The 12,418-nt window shown below is 43.8% G+C and overlaps 1 protein-coding gene across 8 annotated transcripts in view; it reads right to left on the bottom strand.

Moving 5' to 3' along the window:
- The window catches only part of PPCDC (phosphopantothenoylcysteine decarboxylase), a 43,121-nt gene that overhangs the window by 3,195 nt on the left and 27,508 nt on the right, over window positions 1–12,418 (bottom strand). For 2 of the 8 annotated variants that reach the window (XM_025170457.2, XM_088148439.1), the window contains one exon: window positions 8,851–9,802. The exons of the other annotated variants lie outside the window; for them this stretch is intronic. Coding sequence is in view for 1 of the 2 variants with exons in the window: in XM_088148439.1 (XP_088004565.1) it covers window positions 9,750–9,802 (53 nt within the window). In the remaining variant the exon portion in view is untranslated. Of the gene's footprint in view, window positions 1–8,850; window positions 9,803–12,418 lie in introns of those variants that run through there. 8 annotated transcript variants of the gene reach the window in all.

The following is a 12,418-nucleotide window of genomic DNA, read 5'->3' as shown; positions in this document are numbered from 1 at the left end:
TTCCTGATGCCTCACTTCTTTGTCTCAGCACTGCTGTCTGCAGTGGAGCATGCTCCATTTTTAAAATAATTCTTCCACGACCTACAAATCTTGGACATAACAGGAGCAGCAGGTGGGAAGTTTTGTCTCTGAAATATACCCTGAAGGGCATACGAACTAGATTAGGGATGAGCAGAAGGTAGTTTTGGAATAGAAGTGTGCCTTGTTTAATGTTAGCCTGGCAAGGAGTTTTAATTCCTAAATATTCAGCAATGGCAACAGAAAAATGGCACGTATGGAAACACGCGCATTCCTGTATTTTGAAGCTGAAGATGTAAGCAGGAGTGGAGTTGCGTGTTGACTCTTTGATTCCTAAATTCCAAACCATCTTTGAGCAAATTCTTGTCCTGGCTGGCATTGGGTGAACCTGGCCATCGTCGTTGGAGTACCACTTTGAAGGCTTGACATCAGTGTGACCCCAGCCAGTTGTGGTTTATTCAGCACACCACAGATCAGCAAATCATGGCAGCACCCTGGGCTGTCAGTGGTGGATCCCTCTCGGGGTTTATGCAATAACTCTGAGTCACAATAACTCTGAGTCACAAACTTCCAAAGTTGCAGGATTTCACCCTTCTGCTGCAATGGAGAAATGCTGTGGTTGCCATCACACAACACATTAATTGAAGGGGTTCGGTATAGCAAGGGCGACTCGGGCAGGGCTGTTTGTCAGCCAGGCTTTATGGCATAGCTCGGGGTTCAAACTCAACAAGGCCTCGGCTCGCTAAAATGAGAAACGGATTTGTGTGAGACCCCCCCCCCCGACCCTGGCCGAATAGAGTTGATTATTTCACTGGGGTTCTGGTTGGGCAAGAAATAAATACACCACTTTGAATAATCTGCTTTCCATCATAAAGCAGCTGGGAGCCAGGGTGTGTGTGCAAGTATTCTTGGCACAGATGCCCTTTGACGTGAGGATCCTTCTGAGTCTTTTGCTGTCACAGGCGGTGAGCACGATTGCAACAGCACTTTCCTTTCAACAGCAATCTGGCTCCGCGGCGCAACACACAGGGCCCATCACAAGGTGTATAATATAAAGAAACTCCCTCGCCACCAGCTGCTTGTTTTTCACTCTGGGCGCTCTTCCTGCCACGTTCGCTCCATGCAGCAAACATTCAGCACACCGTTAAGGCCTGCGCGGTTTTTAGGGCTGCCAGATCGTATCTTTCCATTTTCCAAAAAAAGGTTTCTACTTCCTCAAAAGAGGCTTTTTTAAAAAAAAATTTCTTCCATGTTTTTAGAGTGCATTGGAATTTGTAATTGGGGGGTGGGGGGCATTCTGCTCACCTTTAATGGGGGGGAGCACAGATCTGGAAGCCAGCAGGGTGAGGTGTTTAACCTGTCCACTCAAGGCAAGGATAGAAGGCTGGATAAACTCCAAATGACAGTCTGGACAGCCAGCGTCTGTGCCAAGATGTCCTTAATACGTCTTTTAGGGAAGCTTGATTTTAATGACTCCTTGGCCCAGTTCACGCTGTTCTTTTCAGTATTGAAAGAGAGAAGGCCCTAACTCTAAGGGATAATTGACAATATTTCACAGATCTCTAGATGTACTTTCTTGTGGATTTTAAAACCAGATTATGGAGCCAAGGGGCTGTGCCCTGTTGCTTGCGAAGTGCCTGTTCTTGTTTAGCTCCCTAGATTGATTTATTCTTAAATAGAAGGGACTCTGCATGATTCTGAAGCACATCTTCTTACCGTTCTTAAGGCAATGTGCAAATATCAACACCAAAGAATACGAATATAAAATTGGCGAGAGATACTCAAATCCTGAACTGAAAAAAAATCAACAGAAATCTAAAATCAACATAGCCTAAAATTATCTGTTATGGCTGCAAGGTACTCTCTCTTGATGTGTCAAGTCCTTCGTCACCTAGGAGTTGGTTCCTCTCCTAAAACAATGGCTCTCATTCCATTTATCCAATCAAAAGGACATATGGGTGGCTTAATTCAGTTTCCATGTTTCACCACTTGCAGTCTTGGTACTACCTCTATGAAAAACATGCGTTTTTTTTACATCTGCAGAGAAAGAGACCTAATTAAGCTAGGGAGGGAGGGAGGGAGGGAGGGAAGGGGGAAAAACAGATCAGTTCCTAACCTTAGAAATGAGTTGCAATTCTTTGACCCAGAATTCTTGGATAGATGGATGGATGGTCCAGACAGAACTCACTAATGGCCAAACTGACTTGTTTGATTAGGGAAAAGACAATATCTACATTTTTTGCTGACTGGAAACCCCTTATGGACTTTTTGTGTAAAACAGGGGAAAAAATGAACTTGTGATTCATGGTTTTGATGACTAGAAAGGATAGATTATAGAAAGAAGAGAGTCATGATGTAACTTTAGAGAGAGGTAAATTTACCATTGTACTTCTAACTGCTGTAAAGAAGATTGGAAGCCACTTCTATAATTTTTCTTGTACTTTAAGCTTTTTCTTTCTTTTTCTTTTCTTTTTCTTACTTTATATTAGTTTGTATTAGCTTTTACCTTTGTTTATAAAACTCTGAATTTACCAGCCAGACCTCATAATTTGGCGGCAGGTCAAATCCATTTTCTCACCACCTCAAAGGAGATGGCACTCCTTACCATTCAAGCAGATCTAAGATCTCTTCATCACTGCCTCAGTCCCCGGTGATTTAACCTTCTTATCCCACAATCTCTGGCCATGAGTCACACTGGCTGAGTCTGATTGGAGTTGAAGGCCAAAAAGGACCTTTTTCAGACTAGATGCCCTTCAGAAGTATAAGCATATTTCCCAGAATTCTCAGCAACAGCCCTGCATGCTGGGGGATTCTGGAGAATAAACTCCGCATATCTGGAGGAGAAATCTGGAAAATACCAAGTTGCTTAACCCTGTAATCAAGGCATTACCTGTGAAATCTTTTTTTTTTTTTTCTTGGAAATATTTGGTACATATTTTTTTTTTTTTTTTAAAGATTGAGTCAGTAAGGGAAGGAAACGAACACACTTTTCTTTTCTGCCCAATAGCATGTATTGGTGGGCAAGCCGCATGTGGACGGGCCAGGGAGCAAGAACAACATCAACTTCAGTAAGGTATCTTTCATCGTCTGGGATAAATTCAGAATTTTGGGAACTACAAGAGGAATGTCCACCCTTCGTTTATGGCAGTGTTGTCCAAACTTGGCCACTTAAGATGAGTGGATGAGTGGACTTCAACTCCCAGAATTCCCCAGCCAGCATAGCTGGCTGGGGAATTCTGGGAGTTGAAGTCCACTCATCTTAGAGTGGCCAAGTTTGGACAACACTGGTTTATGGTAAACTCATTAATTTAATTTAATTAATTAAGTCCACTCATCTTAGAGTGGCCAAGTTTGGACAACACTGGTTTATGGTAAACTCATTAATTTAATTTAATTAATTAAGTCCACTCATCTTAGAGTGGCCAAGTTTGGACAACACTGGTTTATGGTAAACTCATTAATTTAATTTAATTAATTAAGTCCACTCATCTTAGAGTGGCCAAGTTTGGACAACACTGGTTTATGGTAAACTCATTAATTTAATTTAATTAATTAAGTCCACTCATCTTAGAGTGGCCAAGTTTGGACAACACTGGTTTATGGTAAACTCATTAATTTAACTTAATTAATTAAGTCCACTCATCTTAGAGTGGCCAAGTTTGGACAACACTGGTTTATGGTAAACTCATTAATTTAATTTAATTAATTAAGTCCACTCATCTTAGAGTGGCCAAGTTTGGACAACACTGGTTTATGGTAAACTCATTAATTTAATTTAATTAATTAAGTCCACTCATCTTAGAGTGGCCAAGTTTGGACAACACTGGTTTATGGTAAACTCATTAATTTAACTTAATTAATTAAGTCCACTCATCTTAGAGTGGCCAAGTTTGGACAACACTGGTTTATGGTAAACTCATAAATCTCTGAATGATTTGCAATGCTTCTTCCCGTGTTTCTCATCACCTGGGCTAAGTCGCCATTTATAAGAGAAGCTATCCATGGACTCCCCGTCTCTCTCCATTCCTTTCCCAGCCATCTCTCACAACATGGACCTTGGTGCATTTCCTGCCCCCTCCCCGCCCCCCGAACTGCCTGGTTTTGGTGTTTCAGCTGGTAAAACAGGGCAGAAAAAAAGAACTGATCTTTTACTGGGGCCTGCCTCGAACCCAAATCACCCCTACAGCCATTGTTTATTGGGGGGGGGGGGAGACTCGGAGATCCATCAGCAGATTTTCTGTTACGTTAGGTTTAGGACAAGATAAAATTAAACTGCCAACATTTTTTTAAAAACCCTGCTACGCAGATGTTGGTAACAATAGCAAAAGAAGAAAAACCTGTTGAATGTTCACTTGGCGCCGAACCACAGAAAGCAGCGAGGGAAGGGAAACCAGCAGCCTTGACTTGTCCAATGCACGACAAGGCTAAAAGAGGAGGTGTGGGCAGGAAAAAGAGAAAAAGCCAAGCCAAGGTGCATCTCTTGATCTAACAGGTGGGCAAGTTTGGGGTCTTAGATGACAACGCTTGGGGGCCGCACAGCCTCCCCCAAAAGTAGGTGGGGTCAGAACCAAGAAGGGGGTAGAAGCCAAATCAACCTCTTCAATTTACATTGAATGAAAATAATACTATATTAAGGAAAAATGTTTTAATGGGAATATTCCCCCATAGGTACTCCTCTTCCCTACCATACTAAAAATTACTCTTTGGGGACAAAGTTCGGGGAGGCCGTGGAGCAACATCCAAGGCTCTTAGGAGCTCCTGCGGTCTCAGGACTTTGCACCAGGCCCTGTGCGTTTTAACACACCCACCGCAGCCCAAGTCTATCCATCAGTGCCAAAGCACACAATGATGTCCTTGCCAGCCAAGAAAGGGGGGTTGGTTTGCTCTTGGCAGGAGGGACGGTGTAGCAAAAGTGACTCTGAGCCATGCTTCTGTATCACCAGGGGCACAATTATGCGTTCGTGGCACTGGAGGGTGAGCGTTCTTAAAGAAATCCCTCTGGCATCATTACCTAGAGGTCATGGCAAGGTCTCCCTAAGACTCACCCTGGCACAGTTGCCCGGGGGGCAGGGGGTTGGTTCCTTTAAGCAGATGATAGGAGCCCTTATCTCAATCTTGCGGGAGGCATGCTCCGGCATGAGATGGGAAGTCTTTGCATTCTTTAAAAAGTGTTCACCTGCTGCTGCAGGAGACAATAAAACTAACCCTGGAACAGAATTCCACCAAGGAATTCTGCAATTGAGAAAACCACCTTTTAATATTAACGGGATAAGAAGCAACATCTCGCAGACCAGTCACTGATTTGGCCCGTGCCTCATGCTAAGTCATGGTTTGTTTGATCCTAGTTTACTGAATAATTTGCAATGGCTGGATTCACACACGATCAGCAACAAACCTTGACTGACAAATCACATAAGCAGGATGGCTCAGTGCCTTCGCGTGAAGCGGACCTTAACAGTTGCAACAGATTCATAAGCAGCAGACAGCACGCTCGCTTACGTTCAGAGGGCCAGGGGTCTTATTCCCAGGTAAATGGGTCAAGTAAGTGGGCCTTATTCCCAGAGACATGCCATTTACAGCCTGAGAGCCATTAGCAGACCTTTAGGCAGCCCCTCCAGTGAGGGAAGGGGGGGCAACAGCAAGGGAAAATAATGAAAAAAAAAGCATTAAAATTAAATATTGTTAATACAATGACATGCTCAGCTCTTCTTTGGGGGTCAGTTATCGGGGATGTCCACGGGGTGGGGTGTCAAAAACGTCGGCTTGGTTCACATGGTTCTGGCCGCATTCTTGACTTTTTGACCTCCGCTTTGCAGAGGAGTCGCATTCTTACTGGGGGGGGGGTTGCAATTTATGGCCAGTTGCCCTTACTGTTATCATTTTTCCATAGAGATATCTGTGAGTCATCTATTACTCCTTGTAATATCTGTTTGCTGCCCGCCAGAGGTAGAACCCAAACTCCTTTCTCCTTTGCTGATTTCTCTTTGTGGGTTTCTTTTTCTTGAAGCAAAAGCTTTGATTTGACCCTTGATTTCCTTGTAACCTAGCGCAGAAAACACAGGTGCCCAGAAAACAGCCCATTTGCCACCCCTGATTAAAAATGAATGAATGAATGAATGAATGAATGAATGAATGAATGAATGAATGAACGAATGAATGAATGACAAATCAAGCCATCAAGGGCCCCACCATCAGTGCATGGGGAAGAGCCTGGCTGCATTATGAATTGAAGCTGGCTGCTAAGGCCTCCACAGCTTGCATCTGCCCTCCCATGAAGAGCGAAGCAAGAGAGAAAAACCCTCTTTCCACCCCCAACCTGCTGCTGCCTTCCTGAAAATCATTCTGGATCATTTGTCCCACCTTCCTCTGCAAAGAAAACCCTGGGAATTGCTCGCTAAGTAGCAAGCCAAAGATAAAGGAGTCCAAGATTATTTTTCCCACCTGTGTGACTTGCCTAGAGGAACCATTCTGGATACCTGACACCTGTTTCCCTTCCCTACCAGGTGGGCGACAGCATGTTCCTGGAAGCACCTCTGCTTGCCGGCATTCAGGCCATCCCACTGGGAGAATGGAGTTTGTCCAGCTTGCTGGCCTGTTCTCAGCAGACTGTCCATTCAGGAAAAAGGAGGGCGAAGACAAGAGATCAACCTGGCCTCTGCGGCCATGGAACATTTATAATGCGGACACGCAAGATCAAAACTTCTGGCATGCGAGACAGAGTGTTTATGACAGCACAAGCCTTTGAATCCACTGGGATTTATGCCCCTGGGAAGCCTGCACTGGATTGCACCCCCAGGGGTGCAATTAGGGTGGGGGCTTGGGGCCAAAGTCTAGGACCCGGTGGCCCAGGGAGGTTTCAGATGACCACCTGCAAGAGCAGATGATCAACTGGGTCAAAAGAGGCCCAGCGTCTGCAACTGGGCACGCTGGGGCTTGGCTGGAGCTCGGTCAGCCTCAGGGGGAAGATTACGGGTTGATTTGATTGGATTGATCATTTGTTCGTTCATTCATTTTTAATTGGGGGTGGCAAATGGGCTGTTTTCTCTGCACGGGTGTTTTCTGCAATGAGATACAAGGAAATCAAGGGTCTAAAACAGTGTTTCTCAACCTTGGCAACTTGAAGATGGGTGGACTTCAATTCCCAGAATTCCCCAGCCAGGCTTGCTGGCTGGGGAATTCTGGAAATTGAAGTCCACCCATCTTCAAGATGCCAAGGTTGAGAAACATGGGTCTAAAATGACCTACCTGTGCTATCACACATACTTTAAACTGGGTAGGTCACTGACTCCAAGTTCACCTTCCTCAAAAGAAAAGAGAAATGATGATGGTGGAGGCAGCTAGGTGATATGGTGGAGTACTCAAGTCAATCCTTGAGAGGACACATACTTTATTTACTGCCCTGTCAAGGGCTTAACCACCTCTGTTTCCATGCCTCTGGCTGTTAAGGAGAGGGCCATTGCCCCCTCTGTGTCCAGCATGGAACTGAAAACTACAAGAGTCTGTTTCAGCAGGTGAGCATCTAGCCAAGCTTGTCTGGGTTCAGGAGCTAAGCAGGGTCAGATCTGGTTAAGACCTGGATGGGACAATTCCAGCACCATAGTTGAAAAATTCCTGGACGGAGGCAGTGCCAAACTGTTTCTATGCTGCTGCCAGGAACGCTGCATGGCTACGTCAACAATAATCACTTGGGGTGGTGCTAAATTCAAGGGCACGTTTATGTTTACAGCCTCAATTATTTAATGCAATCAAGCTTAGCCCCGCCTACCCAAAAATGGAAGATTCTAGTGCCCACAAGTGAATAAAGACACTTGCAACCCAAGAACGCCTGGGAGCTTATTGACAAAGCTATAAAGACCTGCTCGGGAAGTTCTGTAGATGTTGTGTCTGGGCCCAGAAGTCTTTTCAGCAATTGCGCTCAGGGCATGGAATAAAACATTGCAGCAAGCTCAGAAAAATATGGCAGGGGTTCAGCCTTCTGGCATACTGATATTTTATGGCACTTTTCACACGCTCATGAAGTATATGTGGCTCGTTGCGTGTTTTGTTTGGTCTTTCCCTTTTTCTTATCAGCCATTTCCGTTTCAACCGTAAAGGCTGAATGGTTTTACTGCTTTAATTGTCAATGAATGACTTTCTCAAGTGAATGGGTGGGACTCGCCCATACTGAGACAGGAAGTCCAAGCTCTTGATATCTCCTATTTAAAACAAAAAAACAAAAAATGAAGGCATTCCTGGAAGGCGATATAACAAGGCCGACGTGCCACCAGCCACACATTCACCCGTGTTACAAGTTAGAAGCCGGCTCTCAGAAAGTTTCCCTTTCTGATTGAGAATTCTGTGAAAAAACGAACACTGTGCAATTCTGGATTCAGGTGAGCTGAGGATATGATGCACACTCCTCTTCACTTCCACAGACCTCATGATCTCTGTTTTATTTTGTTTTAAGCCTCTCACCTCACAGCGTGGAAAAGAATGGCTAAAAACATTAACCTGTTTCTGACCTTGCAGGACATGGACCCTTTTTCCTTATTTTGCAAAATCGAGGGCAAGTTATTTTTACAGTCATGTTTCTGATTGTTTCTCCGACGATATCTTCTCTACTCTGTCCGAATTAGCATTTATCTTCTCTCCAGCAGCAATACATCTCCCATAATTGTGTGGTGTTTTATTCTTACATTAACAGACACAGAGTGTTTTCAACAGTGAGAGTTGTTGGCTCTTCCTGGAAGGTTGACAACGAATTCAGGGTTGCATTTTTCCATTTTGAGGCATGTAATATTTGTAAAGGGTGTGGAAGAAGGACAAAGTCAGATATTATTCATCATAAATAGATTATTGTAAATTGCTGACATTTATTGTAACCTATGCAACTTCCGGACCTAACACTTAAACCTAGGATTGCAAAACAGGTTGGACACATATTGGCCACAAAGAAGCCAGCAAAAATGTAATATTTATGGTACAGTTATGGTAACACCCAACCTAAATTAATTTTGGAAAGTAACAAGAGAGTCCTGCCGCAAAATATTCACAAACGGAATACATCCTCTTCCACCTTTTAGCAACTTCATCCCCTCTAGTCAGTCACCACTCTATGACTACTGAGCATGCTCAGTCTTCCCCCAGAGGTTTTGGGGTCTCCACTCCCCTGACTATTCTCTCTACATCCGCAAAATATTTTCTGAAAATGTTGGTGTTCACCCAAGCTTGCCAATACCTCTGTCTTGTGCTTCAGTGGTGCTGCTTTGACATTTACACTGAACACTGGACATTGAGGGAGCAGTGATGACAATAACAACCACTGGGTTACAGTTTCACAAAGATCTGTGGCACACCTACATCGCCAAGCAGGTCATCTTTAATAGCAGGGAGAGATTCTGACGCTTTTCTATTGCTCACCACACAGCCTACAGGGATAACTTTCTTTCCACTAATAAACCTGGGTGAAATTAATTCAGCCCATGGCCCGTTAGGAGAAAACACCAGAGGCTGACGAAAAACAATAATCAAAACAGCGCCCAAGCGTTCCCCGGGGCAGCCTTTTAAAGAGCTCCATATCCTTCTCTTGGCAAATAAGGAACAACAAAAGCAGAGCCGCTGGGGAACTGCATCTGCTGGCTGATAATAAGGACCATGATGAAACTCTTGTCCAGGCTTGCAAGAGGTCGGGTACAGAAGCAACACCGCCTTCCCCCTGTGGCGGCACCTTCATGCAGCATGCGCTGGATTGTTCAGCAGCAAATCAAGCTCCCTTTGTCGTTCAACCGTAGCGATGCTGCAACTCCTGGCAGGGGCAACAAAAAAGGCATTGAAAGTTGGGACTCCCTGACTCAGGAGAGCAGAACAATCCCTTCCTTGGAGGTCTGTGGCCAACCGGTTAAGATCTTCCAAACAAGGAAGTTGTGGGTTCTTCAAAGATGGGGAACGGCCCTGAATGTGTTACTTTATTCATGAGATCTGGGAATTCTTCAGGCTGACAGGAACTAATCTGTAGGGTTTTTTTCACTAGACTTGTAGGTCTGCCAACAGGACACAAAATACTGGCTTGGGAGTGTCGTCAGATACAAAATAGGGAGTAAGAGAGCAATCCCATCTCCTCATCCTGGTATGACCTATGTATGAAAATACAACTCTATATCTAAATGGCTACCGTTTTAAGGACCCCAATTTTGGGGAAGGGCGGATGGGTGGCTTTTGTTGTTCCAACTGCTGGGCAGTGGGGCGGGGAAGAAAGAGGAAGAGCTTTCAGCAACTCCATTGAGTCCCCCAGTAGATTCTGACCTACTTTCCACCCATCGTAGTTCTACACCCAGTGGCATGATGGAGATATTACATGAGCAAACAGCACAAGATGGGCATCAGTTCCTGCCGTTAAATCCTTAAACCAACAAAATCAAAAGAATACTCTTCTATAGATAAACAAAAAAACCCAGACACCTTTACCTCCCAATTGCATCTTTCCCACTCAAACATCTGGCAATCCTGTTCAAATCTACGCAAACAGCTGGATGTGACTTTTTCCTTGGGAGCTTAAAGGGCTATACGGTCTCTTTGCCGCTTTGTCAACAGAGTCTTCACAGTCCTGCTGCTTGCATTTACAATTCCTCCTGTCTATCACCTAACTTAAGCATCAACATTCACCCTGAACTTTGAAAACTGAAAGTATTAAACCTTGAGGAGATCAAGGTCTATCAATAAAGGTGGCTGGTTTTACAGACTTATTTATTTAAATGGTTTATAATTTAAATACCCATTTGCAACACTGGGTAGCTAACAAGAAATTAAAACCAGAGAGCAACAAAACAACTCCAATTAATTACAAAAGAAATTACTACCACACTCAATCTATAGATCATGTGCCTAGGTCCAAATAGCTCATTTCATCTTACAATCAATAAGAAATTACAGCCAACCAGCCAACTAACAGAGCTCACCTAATACCCCAGCACCAGTGTCTGATGTGTACCAAAATACCACAAATACTGTCATCAATCTCAGATGTTTACTCTAAGTCTTCCTTTGTCCAGCTGTGCAATTACAGATCTCAGCTTTGCAAACGACTGTCCATTAAAAAGCAACACTTAAAAAACACACACACACACAAATTCTGCCTACATTTGAAAATCAGATGGTGGAAAGTAATGCAAAATAGCAAAGGGAGAGCAGGTACCAAATCAAAAAAAGCTGATGTGGAAGGTGTGAAAGTGGTGGCTGAAACTAGATCGGTTGAGATCAGAACACGCAAATGTGGGAATCCCCCACTGTGGTGGGCATTTCTCACAGAGACGGCCGGCTTATACAAGGAAGTGAATCATGCCCATTCAATTCTGAGTCATTTTCCAAAAGATAAACTCGAATTCTCAAGCATTACATCAAAGTAATGTTAGAAGTCTGTCACATAGGCCAAACCAGAAAGCCATTACAGCAAAGAAATTATTTTTAAAAAGTATCTTGGCATCTTATTGCATTGCATTCTTTTTTTTTCTTTTTTTCTTTTTAGCACAACCACATTACAATTTTCATTTTTAAAAAGGCCCCTGGCAAGGTTTCAAATAATGCACTGAAAAGTGGCAAGCAAAGCAGGAATTCATCAAAAATCCACCTTTCTACAATAGCAAAATCTTTGCAGCTATCTTTGCAGTGGCTGAGTCTCTTGTCCTGTTTGCAAACATGGAGATGGCCTTTAATAATTATAACTAAATTCAGAGTAACAACTGTCAATTCAGCTCACTCATGCCTCAGAATATTAGATCTGTAGAGTTTGGCAGGTAGACCTCTTGACTGTTTCCACATATCGTCTCTGAACCCCATAGATCAGGGTTTAATTCTTAACACGTGAGGCCAAAATATCATCTTTTCCCAACACTGGGAAAAGGTCATCTAAGGTCAGATGCATTCTTACAGAACCAACATCCAAAGTCAAGGATGGTCAGCTCGGAAGAAGGAAAAAGGAAAAAACGATCAAAGGGGTTAAACTGAAGTTCTAGTCATCTTCCAAAGTGACACATGAAATGCTTCTTGGCCACAGGGGTGTCATCAAGGAAGGTCAGAAAAGTCAGATGGTCACCACAACCACATGGGTGGCTTTTGATCACATGATTGCAGCAGCCACCTTGACTCTTCTGACTCCGACCTGCTTATGGAGGCTCCTTTCTGGAAATGTGAGAGGACTGTAAGAACCAAATAGTAGGTTCAGACTTAATCCTTCTAATTTGGAGTTTGTTCCCACGGTGGCCAAGCCAATGTCTTTATGAAGTCCACCAGCAGGACGTGAACTGTTGCTGATCTCTCCCATGTGTATATTTGGGCTGGTTTTGTTTATTCATGTATCATATTTTTATGGCCACCCGTCTTACAGGCATAACTCTGGGCGGCCAAGAACCGTCTGTAAGAAAACGGT

This window comes from Python bivittatus, unplaced genomic scaffold (assembly GCF_059951505.1).
Source record: "Python bivittatus isolate LINGU-HERP-01145 unplaced genomic scaffold, Pbiv_v1 ctg000530_np1212, whole genome shotgun sequence".
Taxonomy (NCBI): Eukaryota; Metazoa; Chordata; class Lepidosauria; order Squamata; family Pythonidae; genus Python; species Python bivittatus.
The sequence above is the reverse complement of the archived record's forward strand: the minus strand, read 5'-3'. Positions and strand labels throughout refer to the sequence as shown.